Consider the following 18,999-nt stretch of genomic DNA (forward strand, 5'->3'; position numbering starts at 1 on the left):
GCATCAGAAATATGATTGCTAAATAAAAAAAGATAGGTCGGGCCTCAAATGATTCCTGGCGAGAGAACAACTCATTGTATATAGGACCGGACAGTGTGTACTGTGCATTCATCTCCAAGGAAATTCTCCTCCCTTGGTGCTAGTTTCAAAGGAAAACTAAAAGTATTTTTTTTATTCCACTCCACAAGCTAGACAGGGGCTTGCTTGTAGTGATGACAGACGATGGGGTGCCATGTTGCACGATATGCGTACTTGTGAAGCAAGAGAAGCCAAGCTTACAAATTGTTTAAGATAAAGGCCAGCCAAGTGCTGCTGTCGAAGAAGCAAAAGGCGCATGGGAGCCAGAAAGCAAAGGCAAATCGCTGAAAGCGGCGCAAAATTCCCTCCGTGGGGGACACCGTAAGCACGCATGCACAAAGTACGTTTTCAACTGACCAAAGGAAATAAAAGATGAAATCGATCGATGCAAGTAGAACTAGCAAGGACCAAAAAGAGAAGAAGAAGAGAATTTGCATCCCATGGAGGATCGATGACTGCGTGCATATCCCAAACCTCGTGGAAAAGAACCAATTCCCCGCCACACGATCTACCAAAGTGGAGCATCCGATCTTTCATCCGCCTTTTTCTTATTACACTTTCCAATCAAGTTCCTGTTCCAATAGATTCTGCATTTCTTTTTGAGACGAACCAGTATGCATATCTTTAGGGGTAGTATACTATTTGCTGACAGTGATTTGTGTTGGATGGACCTTCAGCAAATTCAGACATCAGTATTACAGTACTCACTCGTACATGTATCTAGACATCTTCTCGTAATAGATAAATCCATTTTTGATTAAATTTGAGATAAAAATTATGTAACGTAGGAAGTATGGTTTTGCCATGGACAAACGCTTTCTTTTCTTGTTCAAAATACGGACAACACAAATTAAACCCTACTAATTAAAAGGTCGTGTCATTTGTTTGATATGCGTGCGCTAAGACAGTACTGTCGTTATTTTTTACCGGCAAACCTCCTTTTTGTTCTTCCGGACTGACGAGCCAACGTTCTGCACACCTTTGCAAGCAACTTGTTGCTCCTGACGAGCAAGCAGTTGAAGCAACTTGCACAGGCAGCCAGCGAGGCCAGGCCCGTACGTGTTGTCGCGGCGTCAGTTGTCCTTTCTACAGGGCTCCCAATTCCCAATGCACTCGTTGGAGGGCATACCATGGATCTTCAGTGGTGCATACCATGAAAATAATTTTCCATGGAGTAAAAGAGAAGCGCGCGGCATGCACCACCGAAGACTTTTCAGGCGGCCGCTAGCTGCATGCAGCCCGGCCGACACGAGGGCGCGCGACAGCCAGCCGGTACGTGCGCGCGCACGCAATCTCGTTCCGACAAACAGGGTGCCGGCTGCCTCCTGAACTCCATTTCCGATCGACACCGGTCACACAGCACTCACACGAGAGTACCCGACCCGGCCCGGCCGCATCCACGCATCACCAAAGGCAAAGCAAGCCTCTTTCCATATCCCAACCCAATATATCCCCAATTCTCCGTGGCAGCGTCACTCGGGAAGAAAGAAAAGATTCACGCACGCACCGGTCGGATGGACACGACCGACGAATACGGATAGTAGAACCTTTTTTCACCGCGTGGCTCGCAGCGCAGCTGGACCGTGGCAAAAGGCAACCAATATTGGCAGCTGGGGATCGATCGAAAACAACCTGCGTCAAAGTCGGTATCCCTTTATTCGTCAGAGAATTGATCCATTTCTAAATAATTGTCGTGATTTTTAGTGCGAATTTATATTAAAATGTTATTTAGGAACGGAGGAAGTATTTTCTCGCTGGCAAAAAACAAACAAACAGTTGGAGTAAAACTTAACCACCCAGCAGAATGGTGCTAGGAGTAAAACTACACTGCTCTTAGAATACGGCGTTTCGAGCTCACGGACTTACGGTCGAACAGCAACTGCAAGCAGACAGCATACGACACGACAGGAGATCAGGACAGGGGCAAGAAGGAGAAGACAGTGCAATCGCTGCTAGATTGTCAATTGGCCAGGGAGCAGTTAATCACCACCATTAATTAGCACAAAACCACGGCCGGGCAGGCTTTATCTCGCATACATCCACACGGTGACAGACTGATGACAGCGACACGCGTGCTAGCTATAGGTAACCCGCATGCCTCCGATCGGATTATTATTTACTCCAGCATTTACTTATTTATTTTTTCACCATCACATGGTTTGTCTGGCTGTCACATGGTTTGGGATCGTCGACCATTATCCAAAACAAAAAGAGGTTTGCGATTAAAATTACCAGCCGGTCGATGCCATGCGATAGCTCGCTGTCGAGTACGGATAAGCTTCAGGGTGCAGGCTGATCAGCTTCATGAGGATTGTGCTTTCATTCAGCTGGCTGGATTGGGCTTGTGCATGCACCTTCTTGGTTCGTGCCTTGGAAGCAACAGTTAATTAGCGGCTTGTCCCTTGCTCGTTGTGCTTACCAAGTTGCGATTGGTTCGGTTCAGTTTTGGGGTTTGTTTAGTTAGCTAGACATCATGTGGGGTTTAGTTAGGACCACCGCCTATGCAGGGGTAGCATCTCCCTGTAAAACTTTGCAAACACCAATGATATAAGCATCGATCCTAGCTAGCTTGCGAGTCCAACGTGTCAGGAGTACTAATTTTTAGGTCTAGTCTGGGCTAGGTTCTTCGCATGCAGGTTTTCGAAGTGTTTAATGTTATCCGTATGAAAAGGCACGCGTGAGCATAAAGAAACCGAGAAAGAAGCAGAGGCAAAGAACACACACGAATAAATATAAAACATGTTTGGTTTGCTTGCATACGAGAGAGAGAGAGAGAGCGCGCGAGAAAATAAGCATGAGGTTTGTCTAGAGATCACATGCATGACATAGTTGTCATAGTCACGATTTTTTTATAATGCTCCGTATATATGTTGAAATTCCACGGGTTAATTTGTTCTTTCAAATTTTAGTGCAAATTAATTAATATGCATGAATGTATTTTCTACAACCTTGTTTCTACAGAGTCTCATGTGCTCCATCGGCTTTCTTTTCTCACACGATGCCATCGGTCCCGTAAAATTCAGACATGCACTATAAAATGTAGAAAAAAGCTCAAAAAATTGCATATGTTAGGAAAGTGATTTTTATATGCGCTTGTAAAGCTTTAAATCCGAACTCGATGACGTTTACAGTGAGGGGAAAACAAATTCAGCATGGACACTAGTTCTTCACTGTTAGAAATTATTCATTTCTATATTTAAAATTTCTTTTAAATGGATTGAATTTAATTTCAACTTAAAATTTTGCACGTTTTTCGAACATCACAGGTCCAACATATAGTACTTTTGTAGAAATTTTCTATTTCTATGATGTTTGCACATATTGCATCAAAAGGGTAGTTTTTTTTTGCGGGGAAAAAAGGATACTCCTTCCGTTCCATAATTCTTGTCTCAAATTTGTCCAAAAATGGATGTATCTATTTCTAAAAAGTGTCTAGATATATGTAATATTTCGACAAGAATTATGGAACGGAGAAAGTAGTTTTTTGCTACATACAAAAATACATGCATACACATGTCGCGTTGTAACCGTATGTATCATTTATTCCAGGGACAACAATGAGACGCGACGGAAGGAACTAATCATGCATATATATATGCATCAACTTCAAAGCATATAAAAAATCGAATTGAAAAAAAAAACATAGTACTGCCACCAGTACGACCAGCACTCGGATCACTTGCAAATGTATATACCGTCCACAAACGCAACGACGATCAAGGAGTGAGGGAGAGAGAGAGAGAGAGAGACCAACATTTTTATACAGATTCGTTGAAAAGGACGCGACTAGCTTGAGACGAGACCTAACCCATTATTGCCAGCCACACCGGTGCACCACGCGCATGACGCGAACAGAAAGCCGCGGGACCCCCATTAAACTAAACCCAAGTACGAGTAGCGAGTAGCGATCAAGGGAGAAAAGCGTTACTCCTGCTAGCTGCTCTCGGCACAAATATCCTAACCCCAATAAACAAACACCAAAAGTGGCGCGCATGTACCCCTTTGACAAGAAGCAAGCAAGAAATTGTTTAATTTGTTTTACGTGGAAAGCTAGCCCAACGCCCGGGCCAGATAGTTGCTGCATAGTCGCCCGGCACCGGCATGCAGCATCGATCATTGCAAACCAGCGCCAGCTCTCCGGGTAGTTAGTTATTATAATGTCGACGGAGGAGTATCAATGGACTGATGGAGGATCATCGCGCGCGTCAAATGCTTAAGGTTGACCACTAATCGCAGCAAGCCAGCAAGCCAGGCAGCAGATGTTTGAAGTAAACCGCACGCAAGCTAGGCAGGCCAGCAGTTCCCGCGGCCTTGATAGATCACCGGAGATTTTGGACGGCTCCATGATGCCTCCCATGATCCCATCCCATGTGTGGCCTTTTGAGCGTCCCGGTGCACTCTGACGAGGTGTACAGGAAACTGGGGGGAAAAAAATGCGTACTGCTTCTCTACTAATACATGTGGTTTGACTTTGATTTGATTCTGTTTTGTAAGATTCATGTATTTACGCAATCAAGACCGGCTGCCAATCTGCCATAGGTTCAGTCAGCCAACGAGTCCACGATTATGATTCTTTTCGAGCAGGCGGTGCGGGCAGCTCTACAGTTTTCAGTACTGTACTGTAGTTTTCTCGAGCTCTGACGGTGAGGGGGGGGGGGGGAGGGGGGGGGGATATATGTTTTCCCTGTAGCGATTATATTCCCACCCTACAGCGTTCTTCTTTACAGAAACTGCATTCTATTCTTCCCTAGAAAGTGGAGGGATAGACCGTTCGAGGATCGACCGATTGATCAATCACTCAATCAATTGTTATTTCCTTTTTGAAACGGAATCGATCGATCAATCGTGTTGACTCCAAAGCGTGATCTGATCCGTTCCTGCACTTGTCGCATTTTATTCGTGTGGTTTCCGGCGGCTCGATTGACCATCTGTAATAGTACATGGGGCACTGTATGTTGCATATCGCCAAGAAGTGTCTGGCTTCTTTTGAAGTTTTTCTTCAGCTTATTATCGGTACACAGAAGTCAGAACTCCAGAAATGCCCTGGCATTTCAGAGATCAGTGGGCGACAGGAGAGGCCTAAACTTGCCTGCGTAACGAACTAGTATGTGGCATCAGGCCCATTAGTTTAATTCCAGAGCCCGTTTGGCGAATTATTTTCGTTGCTATGTGGCCTGGGTTTAGATGGGCTTTACAATGTAAACAGGTACTCGCTGTTGGTTCGAACAAGTAAGTACTCCAGACGGCCTGAGCATTGCCTGCCTGGAGTTGCAAAGAGATTTATGTACTATTCTTCAGCCCTGCACTGCAGCATTCGGCCCTGAAGGCCTGAGCATTGCCTTCTCGCCATGGATAAGGCCTTGAATTAAGCCGGCCCATGGAACAAGAACTACTAACGAAAGGGAAAAAAAAACTTATGTTCAAGCAAAAAAGGGAAGAGAAAAATACCTTGAAAATATATAGCAGTATAAAAAGAACGAGTCATGATGAGACAATTTTGTCTGACCGTTCAGTCCAGTTTCAAAGTTCTCCATCCAATGGTTCTGGACAAAACATCAACATGAGACGTAAAACCAAATTCAAATTCACTTTTTTTTCGAAACGGAGAAACCAAATTCAGTTTAACTTACTGACAGACATACCCCCAGCCAGCATATTATACACACGCTTCACAGACACTGAGACAGAACCCGGCGATTACTCAAAATAAGAAGAAAAACTAAACCATTCACGCGCAAATGATGCTGTCAAATCCAGGAAAATCGAACATACACGCACCCAAAGATCTTCGTATCCGAAGACTGTAGCTACCGTGTTCTGAACCAGTCGCCGTAAACATAAACATTCCAGGCTTCCCAGCGTGTAGTATTTTTCTTGACTGACCATCTCAGTATTTAATTTTTCTAGTAGAGTACTACTAGTAGTGGTTGACATTGCCGTCAATTGCCTCCTCGAGAACAAAATCCCTCGACACGGCAAGCACTAGCGCGACATAGGAGAGCAGAGAGTTTTTAATCCGATACTATCCGATTGACCGCCTGAATTGAAAAACAGGGGGGAGAGATTCCAGGTGCGTCGCGTCGCGTTGCGTGACTAGTGCTGCTAATCCAATCGCTTGTTTTATTTTACTTCTTTTTTGTTTTGAGGAACGCTCTTTGTCTCGTTGACATTGCCTGGTTGCAGCATCAAAACTCGTTGTTAATAATCGCTTCGTGAGGATACGAATCCCCCGGTTGGAACCGGAGGAAGCAGTAAAGAAATATGGCTGGGGATCAGATCATCCCTTGCGATCCGTTTAACGATCTGCTTGCGAGAATAATAACGCGACATGCAGTGCCTGCTGGGGCAGCTGGCGTTGCCTCTGACAGTGCCGAGGAGGTGGCTGGGAGGCGGGAGAAACTGCGGAGCTAGTGCTGCAGGAAAAATCTCGTGGAAACAGTCGTGTCATGTATGCATGTATGTCGACGGATCGACAGACGATGTAGTGGCTAGATTTACGACAGGTACAGGCTGCTTTGCCTTTGCTGCGGTGCGTGCTAGCTGCTGTCTGCTGATGCCTCCAGGACTCCCACCTCCACGCCAGCTGCAGATACATGTAATGTACTCCCGAGTAGTACCCGGGATGGAAGATCGTGGGCGGGCATCGTGTGACATTGAGGTGGCAACCCGGTCAATTTTGTTTCCGGGACGACGAGCTGACCCAGATGGACTCGTACGACACGGGTGGTTTGGCACGGTGAATGGTACTGCTGCCTGCTCGTGCCCGTACGTACGTACTCTCTCCGATCCATATTAATGGTTGAGATATTACATATATCTAGACTTTTTTTAGTCACGGATACATTCATAGTTAGGAAATTTGAGACTATTAGTATGGAGTCGGCACCAATCCTACATTTTTTTCTCTATGGACCGAGGAGAAAGGGGGCTCGGCAGGAAGAGGATTGTACCATGAGAGAAGCACGGAGGTCAACCCGCTTCAAATATGGAACATGGATTCTGGCAATGCAACGGAGTTGGGTCCTCATATCGATCCGATCCGAATGAATCAGTCTTTCTACAGAGGTCAATCTTTGCCTATTAGGCAAGAGGATAGCAAGTTCGAAATTCTGTCTCGGCAGGACATAGATTTCTATTACTATCAAATTCATAAATGAAAATGAAGTAGTTAATGGGAGGGCTACCATTATCCTTTTTCTTGTATGTGTTCCTAAGAGAAGTAATTTGTCCTCATGTTTCGAGGTCTCAAAAAAAAGTATGGAAACAGATAGAAACTCTTGAATGGAAATTGAAAAAAATGTAGCCTCATTTCCAAATACTCAACAATGTCGACAACAATTTAGTACCAGAGGGAGGGGTGGACCATACGGCGTGGATTTCTGAATGACTATTTATGTGTTTTCTTCTTCGCAAGTGGATCGAGCGGCGGTCGGCGTCCTGGCCTCCTGACCCGTGCATGACCCGTGCCCGTGCCGCCCGTACGTACTCTGCGGCGTGATCATCAAGTCTGAGACGTGTCTGTCACGCGGCTCCGTTTATTTACTGCTACGGCGTAGTACCACTGCGCCGTGTGGAGCCCACCTCCGGGATTTTCACAGGATCGCCCCTTCTGTAGTTTTGTACTAGCACTCTCGTACGACCGGAGCGAGTAGTTTTCTTCTTTGAAAATTCAGGGCGACCCGTATTCAAAGCAATAAGATCTGTTGCATGCTGGCGAGCAAATGGTTCGGTAAACTGTACTGCTGGCATTACTGCTTCCTGTCTACGCGGTACTAGGAATTTCCATTTTTTTCTTGAAAGGAAATACGGGGTACTACTACTAGCACACAACTTGTACGTACGTGCCAGAAGCCCTCTCCCGGGTCGGAGATTCATAGGATCGCCTCGCGCATCATTGCTTGCATCGTCGTACTACCAGTACCATCGTACCTTCTCCAACGACACACGTACCCGCTGATACGCGACGATCTTCTTCTTCTGATATTCCCAAGCAGCAGCGGCGGCGGCGGCGGCAGCGCCTGGCATCGCGTGAGCCTGCTGCTACGTGTAACGAGTCCCCGATCGATAGGGAACCAGATACTCCGGCGATCTCGTGGGGTGGACGCTTTAGGCAAGAATCTTTCCCGCTTTCCATGACAATCGCACGTAATCCCCCTCCCTCCCAGCTAGCTGCGCATGCAGCCGAGCTAATCACACGGGCCAACACCTGCGTGATCTCTCCCCTCTCTCTCGCTCTCCCGCCCAACGAAGGCCAGCAGATACGATACGATTCCCCCGTTACCAAAGCGCTCGCTTCTTTCCCTTTTTTTTCTCGAAATGGAAGCCAAAGCGTGTCACGTTGTTGCGTCCTGCCGTTAGAATAGTCATCCCGTAACCAACGTCCATGATCCGTTTCGTGCACAGACCGATGGATGGAGCCGCAACTTGCAGGGATCCTCCTCCTCTCGTATCAGGAGCATGGGGGAGAAAAGAAAGAATATGGTTCTCGGCTTCCGAAACCGGCTTCGGGACGTTGGAATATCTGTCAACACTTTCCGGGAAAGCGATTTTGTTCGTGTTGCTATTCGAGGCAAGGGAGTACAGCAAGTTGCAAATCAGGCTTTGCTGCTGGACCCAACCAACCCAAAGGATCTGCGGTATCCCAGTCAGGAAATTGCATGGAAACTAATCTAGGAGTACCAGTGACTGGTGAGTGCTGCCTACAGCCTACGCACACACACGAAAACACACACGACGACACGCCGATGTTCACACAAGAATCATTAATCGTGCGCTCTCTCTTTTTTGACAGTCGTGTCCGAACACTAATCCTGTTGTTCACACCGATGGCAGTAGCTGTCCCGTCCCGAGGAGCGTCAGCAAGAAAGGAGCAAAAAGACCTCTGCAAATCCTGATAGCATCATTATCGGATTTGCAGTCCAGATGATCAAAAGTACTTATCGCACGGCCTTTGCTAGCAGTATTTCCGTAGAAGAACAACAAGGCATGCAGCAGAACGCGTTTGGGCGCATACTAATCCAGGAATCTCCCCAACCTGACGGACGAAGATCCTGTCCACTGTCCACACAGATAATATCCCGTGTCCTAATCCGGTCACATGCTTACTACTACTGCCTCAAAAGAACTCGGACCTGTGCGCAATCAGGCGAAGCAATCAGCATTAGGACCTGGCCCGGCCACCAACACAGACACGATAATTCGCCCCCGGCGTGTGTGCTGACCGAATGGATCAAGCAAAGAGATCTGGGTGTCATCTGCAGGCCACTTGGAAACTGCGTGCGCCAGCCCGGCCTCAGCAACGTTTGTTCGTTTGTTTTGTTTTCCCCCATGTGCACCGATTAAGCTGCTCATGTCAGTCGAGCCCATGTGAGCCAGATGCGCACAATACTCAAGTCTTAACCCTGCGTATAAACCTTGCTTATTTTACTACTTTAAGCCTCTCTTCCTTAAAAATTTAACCATTGACTAAACGCAGCAACACCTGAAGAATCTGACGGGGCGGTGAATGACTAGAAGGAGATCGAGACAGGGGAAATTAAGGGGCGAGGTGAGGGGGTCAATGCAGGTTTACATGTAGCTCGAGACACACGGTGGTGGTGGTTGGAAACTTGGAATATTAACTTTGGAGGCTTTTTTCAGAGCGACGGGTGAGAAGTTTTCTGCGCCGAGAATCGGCCCGGGATACTAGTAGTACGTGGTTGACGCCCGCGGCGAGGCACCGGCTGAGAGAGAACGCACATGGAATTGGCTAGCGGATGACCCTTTCTGGAAGATATTCCTGGCGACGAAAAAGAGGGCGAAGGGGATACTCTCTGTCTCTCTCTCGAGCGGATGGATGATGACACCGCCACGGTATCGGTATGGGATCTCCTGCAGATATTTCAGGAGATGACTTTGGCTAAGCTAGCGTGCTCAATGGCGTGGAGCGCATAGGATACTTTCATATCGCAACCTTTTAATTCTTTCCCGAGCAAGATTTGGAACAACAGCAGTGAACTGATCATCAAGTGCAGGATCACATGAAAGGAGCTGCTCAAAGCTAGTAGCGGCCACACTAGAGAAGTAGAGTACTCGTATAGCAGCATCGTTTGGAATAACCGGGGGTAAACAACGCATGTTACTAACTCGCAGCTGCTAAAAAAAACCCTGCGTACGTGTGTACGTACACCCTGTATCTGTACGATCCTAATAAATGAGTCTGTAGACTGTACGTAGTTTCGTACTACGGAGTAGTACAGTGCATGCGTACAGGTCAATCAGTCGGGCGGTGGGATAAATGCCTTGACGGTTTCACCCAGCGGCTGATCGATCGATGGAGGAAGGTTTCTGTAGCGCGGAAAAAGTAAAGAGAAAGTCCACAAACGGCTCGCATTAACTCGTACCGCCGCGAAGAACGCAGGTACGATTCCGCAGGCGCCGAATCAAATCGGGCAGCATGCATGAATGAAAACCAAATCGGGCAGTACGTGGTAGAGTGACATTCACGGCACGGAGAGTACGTACGAACCCACGGGCCGGTGGCATGCATGCAGTCGTACCACGTAACCCCACGGCCGGATCGGGATCGGATCCCTCGAATTCACGCCACCGAATGGACCGATCGACATCATCACCGGGAGATCGGTCGAATCCGTGGGAGCGGCGACGGATCATCCAGGAATCAGGATCGAGGAGATCGACCTGAATGGACTGCCAACGGCCACTCTAAATGTGTGTGTGACCCAGCCCCGGCCCGGCCGTACGTCTGGTCTGATCGATCCGGAGATCGACCGATCTTTGCTGCGTGTCACGGCTCGCCGATCCGATTTTGATTGTGCCTTACGTTTCGGAGCGTGTGAAGATCGTACTAGTGGTATGGCTTTTGGGCAAGGGGGAGGATTACGAACTCGATCTCCTCTGCCTGCCTGCCTGCCCTTTCACGCTCATCCAACAACTCTCGTGAATCTCCCGAATCAAAGACTTGCTGAATATTGCTGATCCTGAAGGGATCAAAAGAGATCGGGTTTAACTTTGAAACGAAATCGCCGGGGAAGATTTTGAAACCCGTCCGGCGTCCGGTGCAGATCATCTGGAAAGAAATTGTAAAGATCACGGTCCATAAAAAAAGGATCGTCTCAAGCTTAGCTTAATTGGCCGGACGAACGAAACAGGAGGCGGGAGGAGATACGTGCCCCATGCATGCAAATCTCCCAACCTGAGATCACACGCAAAAAAGAACTCCGATCCTCCTAAAAAAACTACAAAACCGGTGAGCAAAAAAGAAGATACGGAGTGCGTGAGCGACGAGCTGTGTGACAGGAGGAGAAAAGAAAAGAATGCGAGAGCAGGAAAATCCCCGGCCGGATCCTCCAGAGGGCCCCCACTGACCCGTGGGACCCGCGAATCCGCTCCCGGATCGGCGTGGGGCCCGGCCGTCCCCGGGGGGTTAAGTTTTACTCGATCCTCCCGCCTAGGATCCCTTTCGAGATCTCGCAGGATCTCCTCCGCATTGATTTCCTTTTCCTTTTTCTTTTCTCTTCTTCTTCCCCACTTGTATATATACTCCCGCGCGTCGCGGCTCAAAGCAAACCACAACCAGCGCATTCATCCTTCGATCCATCGAGTCAAGCAAAGACAAGTCAAGACTCGAGAGTTCTTCTTCTTCATCCCCGAAATCATCAACACGAGGGAGGAGGGATTTCTAATGGCTGCAGCGGCTCCGGCTCTTTCTCTAGCACCCATGGCGACGACGGTAACGGCGGCGGCGGCGCAGAAAGCGGCGTCCCCGAAGGCGGCGGCCGGCGGCGACGTGCGGAAGGTGGTGCCGGTGATGGCGGCCGCAGCCGACGAGGTGGTCGTCCAGGAGCTGCACGTGCTGGCCGTCGACGACAGCGTCGTCGACCGCGCCGTCATCGCCAAGATCCTCCGCAGCTCCAAGTACAGAGGTACGAAATCAACAGAAACTTAGCCCTGAATCAATCGATGGAACAATCGAACGATTATTAACTGTGGTGTTGGTTTGGTACTTGATTCGTTTACTGACGTTGTCCGTGCTCTGTTCTGCAGTTACCACGGTGGAATCGGCGACGAGGGCGCTTGAGCTTCTCGGCCTCGGGCTCATCACAAACGTCAACATGATCATCACCGACTACTGGATGCCCGGCATGACCGGCTACGAGCTCCTCAAGCGCGTCAAGGTAAATCCAACAAAAATTCCCCTCCCCTTCCCTTCCTCCTCTCCCGATTCCTAATTCCAATCAAATGCGAGATCCGATCCAGTGCTGACATCTTTTTTCTCCCCAAACAGGAATCGTCTGAGCTGAAGGAGATCCCCGTGGTGATCATGTCGTCGGAGAACGTGCCGAACCGGATCAACCGGTGCCTGGAGGAGGGCGCCGAGGACTTCCTACTCAAGCCCGTCCGCCCCTCCGACGTCTCCAGGCTCTGCAGCCGGATCCGATGAACCCCGTCGTCTGGATCAAGCAGGATTAATTTATTCTTAGGATTTTTGTTTTTTGTTTTGCCCCGTGTTCTTTTCCATGGACATAGATCTGCTGCTGCTGCTGCTTCCTCAAACAAGAAGCTAACTTTGGGGGGCTGCCTTAGGAGAGACGATTAGCTTTAGCAAGTTAGGAACGAGGGGCCGATCAAGCATCTGTTTGCTTGCTTTGTTCCCTCGTGTAGTCGTGTGATCTGCTGCAAAGATGCCCAAGAGAAATGAGAAAAGGAAATTTCATTCAGCAAAAAGAAAGGAATTCTTCTTGTGGACAGTCAAATTCTTTCAGAGAAGTTTTCCCCTCTTCCCTGTTGAAATGGGCATCGGAGCAGAGCAGAGCAAACCTGTTAACTGTTTTTCACGATCAGAGTTGACATTAATCGATCCCGAATTTATTTACCCAATCAATCATCCTTATTTGTCCGCCACATGGTCAATCACATCACGCTGTTCATGTTCATGCATCTGTCCTTCAATCGTATTTTTTCTTCTTCTTGTGTGGCATGTGACGCTATCCACATTTCCCCCATGATTGATTTCTTGTTAAGTTGTGCTGATGTCGCCTCTCCCACCCATGATTTGTGTATGTGCTGTACTATTGTATAATCATTTGTGCAAGAATCATAATCTTGCTGTGCGTATCTCATTAGTGTGCATACACAATCGTCCGTCTTTCTTAGGTGAGCTGTTGTTGTAGACGGTGTATTAAGAAACGAAAAGTCCAAGGGGGCATATATGGAAGAGAGAGATGTGATAATGAATGGACACAGTGGGCAAGGATCTGCTGGGAGATTTGCTTACCTGGGTAAGGAGATTCTGCAAAAGGGACAGACAGTCGACCCATTGCAAAGCATTGTATGTGGTCATGATAAACTTGTAATGTAAATAATGTTGTTTTCGTGCTAGTTGTAGTACTGGATGGATTAATGGGGGGTTGGAAATGAAATATGAAATAAAAACATGCAGATCGCAGCAGGATCTGTTGGATTGACAGATGGGTGAGTGGGTGGGTGCGTGCGCGCGTGCCGGTCAGTTCGGCTCCCCTGATTTTGTCTGATTTTCTTCATGTGCCCGTCTTCTGGAATGTCAAAGCTGGGCTTATCAGCCTGGATTTGGTTAATGGAGAAGTAGTAGTCTGTTTGTTGGAATAGTTTGGTTCTTTGCGAAGAAAAGTCCACCTGGGAGCTGGGTGCCCTGTGTGTGCAGCAGCAGGGGCAAGCAAACAAAGGCCTGGCTTGGAATTTGCCGTGTGAGCATCTCTGACCTTGACTTCGTATTGTTTACTCTCTGCTTACATGGGTAAAGGATGGTCTTCCTCCTTTTGGTATGTGCGCAACCATTTCATCTGGTAAACTGAAAGATATAAATTCTCTGAATTTTGATTGCGTTCGAAAGTGAGATCACCTGGCCTCTTGTTGTTCTTGTCCTATGTAAATTAACCTCTGTGCTAGTCCTTGTAAAGTGGTTCTCCCAGCAGAACTCTGTTTTCTAAAAAGCTGGGTCAAAAGGCCTTTTCCTTGATACTATTACTAGAACAAATCGCCATTTTGAGGTCTTGGGGGTTGCATGCACGTACGGGCATCAGGGCGGGCCACTAAACCCTGTGAGCATTAAAAACAGCAAGACCTCAAGATCAGGAGTACTCCGTACTATCATACTCTAAGACACGAAACAGGGTAAATCCCTGGATCCAAATGCAGTACTATACTAAATCGGAGATCGCACGGATGATGCGTGAAATGCCGTAGAGCCTACTCCTCCTAAGCGGCACGTATCGTACTACGTGTACGTGGTACTCCTACTAGCAGTGTACTCCTACAACGGACGGCCGGCCCAGATCGCGTCTCGGGTGCATGCTGCCGAACCGAACCAGCGGACCACACGGTACTGTATCCGCGTATATTACGCCGATTCTACGGCCGGGGTACGTACTGCTGTTATCCTGGCTGCTCCATGTACTGCTGCTAGTACGTAATTCCATGCGTGATCAAGTTGCCCAGTACACCAAAATTTCCGGAGAAACTTTATAAACCACATTTCGTAGTGTTTTTTCTTAGTTTTTTTTCCTACAGACTTCTTTCTTACTCACGCACGCACATGTTCTGGAATGCGGGTTTCGTCTCTTGAGGACTCTTTCATAGCAAACGGCCATGGATTCGGCAATGCGATTCATCGGTGCTGTTGGACAGTGATCCCCGGATGGGCCATGATGCATGCAGGCAAACAGCGACGTCCGAATCTCGGGCAGATCGAATAATAATCGAGTCGATCATGAGACGAGAACGTGCCCGGTGCCCCCATCACACACATGAATACCTGATGGATGGGCCTGCAACTGCCCTGGACAAAGCTAAGAAGCTGCTCTCGGAGATCTCCTCCACCTTCGGAGATCCACCCATCATCCAAAGTCCAGGAACGACTGGCTGCAAGCATTCGATCGCTGTTAAAGTTCACGGCCGGGGGAGAAAACGTGGGTTCCTGGAAGCCATGCATGCATTGATATGGACTCCGTTCCGTTGAGGCCGACGGAGATGTCTCTCAATCGGCACGTGTCAAGGCGCGCGTGGCACTGACATGAACGGTCGATCGAGCTAGAGGCGCGGGCCTGGCTAATCGCCGACAGCGCCGCGCTGGCTCGGTCCAGGAAGGCTGGCATCGATTCATCGGTCCCCGATTACGATTGATTTGAAAATACGTACGTGGACTCCTGGTCTGGATCGCACGTCAAGTGTTGGTCTTCAGACGCCGGCCGGTCTTAAAAGAGAGGATCTTGAGTTGATGAGCGCCAAATCTGAGAACGTTGCATGCATCTGGAAAATGGGAAGAGTAAAAGAAGCAGGGTGTACTGCAACCCCAGGCTCCCACTGACCACTAATTACTTACTCCATATGGGTGATGTGTGTGCCTTGGTAATGGTTGGAGTTGCCTTATTGACAAACCTTGTGCCTGATATATGTATGCTCCACGCTGGCTCTGGAAGTTTGAACTCAAGTCTCAACTGCGCCGCGCGCTTATGGTGCTACTCTGAGTCAAGTCTGAACGAACCGTGTGTGTGTGGCCATGCGTATATACAGTATCCATGGAAAATCGAGACCAATATGTGTCTCGATCGCAGAATCTCCATCTCAGGCATCGATCGTTAATCCTGACGATGCTTGACGCGACGGGAATGAACTCGTGGCGCCACGATTTTTTTCACTCTCCGGACGGCGTGGAAAACGAGACCAGACGACGACACTCATCGGACAAACACGCTGTCTGCTTCTGGTCCGGAAATCTACGCATCAAGACGATCCGGGCACTGTACATGTCGGTCAGTGTCACTCTCTGCTGCGATCTCTGGAACCATGCACTGACTGGCCTGCTTCGCTAGCTGTACGGAATAAAAAAATAAATATGAATACACGTTAATCGAGTACTCAATCAGACGTAGAAGCGCTCCATACGTACGTGTACGCTCGTGCTTAATTGCGTTACGTAAGTACGTACAGGTGAATGATCTGGTATACATATGCATCATACCGTCGTGTTAAAGCCTTAAAGAACGACGTGGCCCTTCTCGCTTGACGTATTTCGTAGGATGTAAGAGTTGGTGCCGGGTCTAGCTTTGGAGGAGCAAATCTAAAGAGGATCGATCGATCTTGTACGCGAGCTAGTTGCAACCTGGACAAATTAAAGAATTACGGCTAATCCCACATATACACACGAGGAAGGAGCGACTGATCGATCAAAAGAATAGAGCTCCATGCAACACTCGAGTAGCTAGCTAGCAGCATTTCCTGCAGCCCAAAATAATTCAACTTTGCGCGTGCATATGCTGCCAGACAGAAACAGTACGTCCGAAGATGTCGAATGCATGGGCCTTGCGACAGATGTATGCGTCTGTTTGGATGATTGCCCTGCCAATTTTTACTTGTTTGGATGAAGGGCGGTTATTTGGCAAGTCAACACTCCATTGGCAACTGTAGTTCATTTTTCTAGCCAACGTTGTCCACCCAATTGGCAAACAAAACCTCAACAAAAAATTTGGCAACCAAATTTTTGGCATGGCATTTGTGGACTCAAACCAAACAGCCCCTACACCTTCGTTCATGGCGGTGGGGTTAGCATTAGCAGGCAGACAGGACACGACATGCCTTCGAATGGTTATCCAGACCTGCCAATCAATGCTGAATAGAGACAGATAAGGACCTATAGTACTTAATTAGCCTCTCCAAGATCTGTTTTATAAAGATCAACGCATGCAACAACAGTGGGGTAGCAGTGGTTGGAGAAAAGTCTCCGAGGAATCGATAGCCACACGAGTATATTGATCTTGGCCAGCCGCGGAGTGGCAGACGAAACGTTCATCGAGCCACACTCATCAGCACGGACCGATGCTCGCAAAATACTACTTCCGTCCCGTATCAAGTGATTCAAATTTATTCAAATATTTATGTACATGTCTAAAAAACATCTAAATACATGTAATAGAAAGTCACTTAACATGAGACGGAGGGAGTAAAATACAAAGAGCACTAAAGAAACACCGATACTAAAGTATGTACAAAGTGGATATATAGATTGATGCTGAGAGCCTGAGACCACCGTGCATGGATAAGCTTACCAGTAAGTTATACAACAAGCTAAACAGATAAATTCTACAGTAACAATCTAATAAGCTTGTTTGTGTACGAGCATGCCACATCGCACGCTGTTATTAAAGGAAAAAGAAGCATGTTTTTTTTTTAGGAAAGAAAAAGAAGCATGTACCATGCACTAATGCTGGCTTGTCAACATGGGCCAGGCTTATTCCCACGAGAGACGGGAGATATCCAGCGGAATAGTCTGGACTTATGGTTGGGCCTATACGAATGGGGTCAGCTGGTCTCTGGGCTGCACAACAGACTAGGCCTAATGTTCAGGCCCGAGATCAGCCTGGGATGAAGGCCCTTGGGAAAAAAACAGGAAAACTGAAGTAACCGGCCCTCGAAAAGAAAAATACAAAACGGAAGTAACTGGTCCTCGAAAAAAGAGAAACTGAAGTAACGGTCCCCAAAGGAAAGTTGTGAGCTCTTCCGTGCATTCTACGAGTAACGGTCCCCAAAGGAAAAAAGAGAAACTGAAGTAACGGTCCCCAAAGGAAAATTTGTTTGCTCGTTCTGCTCGTGGCCTGTAAGCTGATTCTCGGCACTTTGTATCTACCGTTTGTTGGTTCAATATTTCAGAGCTAAGCATACAAATTGTCCTCTCGTTTAGATGTTTTTATTATGGGAGTGTCTATTTTGAAGTCGATTTAGAAATACTCCCTCATTCTAAATTATTGTCGAAATATTACATGTATCTAAACGTTTTTTAAGAATAGATACATTCATATTTGGACAAATTTGAGTCAAGAATTTAGGATCAGAGGGAGTAGCTCAATCAAAGATCATAGCCATTCGATCAAGGTTTTCTTATCATTTGTACTGGTATGAATCTTGCACGAATCTCAGTGATTGGATCAAACGGTTATTAGCATTAACTTAGAAATAGTTATTTCTCAATCGCCTGAGAAATAGCAAAACCGTTTTATTATCTTTATATAAGTGAAGTAATGTTGTGCTTGACTCCTGCATGGCTCACATAATCTAACTACATAAACTCCTATCAGTGAACCTTCTCACGGGGATAACCTAGATAGATCAAATTGTAGCAACAGTTTTTTGGCGATTTGATCGCCCTATGGTGCAAACATAAAAAGTAACGTCGTAATGCTAGCTAGCTAGTTCACGGTTCACCATCGCTTTGAACAAATGATAACCCAAGCATATTTGATCAAGTTAATTTTATATATCAAATAGAAGGGTGTATGATATGTGCACCGTACCACATCTTTCTTTCATGTTAATTAGGTCAAAGATATGTTTTGAACTGCATCAGATGTTCAAAATGATAACTTTTTGTGAATTGAGTAAATAACATACACACATAGATACTATCGGCATTAGGTCACAACTAGGTCACAACTAGGAGGTTTGAGCGTTGAACCCTGCCTGAACCATTCATGATTATATATAGCAATTGATTGCACGAGGAGAAGCAAGTCCGTCGATTTGCATGTTGACTGCCTTTAACCTACACCAAAAGAAACAGAAGGCACGTATCATTTTAGGTTTCAGCGATGACAACATTCAATGCATGCATCGATGTGCCGCACAACAAGATTGTTCCAACGCTTGGACCCTGCAATATGTCTATGTGTATTACACATGCTTGCTAAAACAAGTTTTATATATAATCATGTCATGAGCAAGAGGCAAAATGTATAGAACAATGATTGAGAGGTTAAAAGTTCACCGAGCCATTGCACGACATGAGTAACATTAAACTAGTTAAACCTGCACGGGTTATTAAATGAAAAGATTTCCTCTACACTAAAAATTGCACTAACCTAGTTTAATTGGAGTTGTCCGAGTTATTATTCA

General features: G+C 47.1%; 1 protein-coding gene across 1 annotated transcript; it reads left to right on the plus strand.

Annotated features, from left to right (window-relative positions):
* The first annotated feature begins 11,589 nt into the window (after positions 1-11,589).
* On the plus strand, positions 11,590-12,961 carry LOC100834563 (two-component response regulator ORR6). Its single transcript, XM_003579416.4, has 3 exons — positions 11,590-12,002; positions 12,124-12,254; positions 12,365-12,961. The coding sequence occupies exons 1-3, from the start codon at positions 11,762-11,764 to the stop codon at positions 12,518-12,520; spliced, it is 528 nt and encodes a 175-aa protein (XP_003579464.2). The 5' UTR covers positions 11,590-11,761; the 3' UTR covers positions 12,521-12,961.
* Positions 12,962-18,999: the final 6,038 nt, after the last annotated feature.

This window comes from Brachypodium distachyon, chromosome 5 (assembly GCF_000005505.3).
Source record: "Brachypodium distachyon strain Bd21 chromosome 5, Brachypodium_distachyon_v3.0, whole genome shotgun sequence".
NCBI classification, from domain to species: Eukaryota; Viridiplantae; Streptophyta; class Magnoliopsida; order Poales; family Poaceae; genus Brachypodium; species Brachypodium distachyon.

What these genes read in the sequence shown, in the direction of transcription:
- LOC100834563 (XM_003579416.4), top strand. Translation starts at nt 11,762, where the DNA reads ATGGCTGCAGCGGCTCCGGCTCTTTCTCTAGCACCCATGGCGACGACG. An exon ending in CCGCAGCTCCAAGTACAGAG is followed by an intron (nt 12,003 to 12,123) that starts GTACGAAATCAA and finishes TCTGTTCTGCAG; the next exon opens with TTACCACGGTGGAATCGGCG. An exon ending in AGCTCCTCAAGCGCGTCAAG is followed by an intron (nt 12,255 to 12,364) that starts GTAAATCCAACA and finishes CTCCCCAAACAG; the next exon opens with GAATCGTCTGAGCTGAAGGA.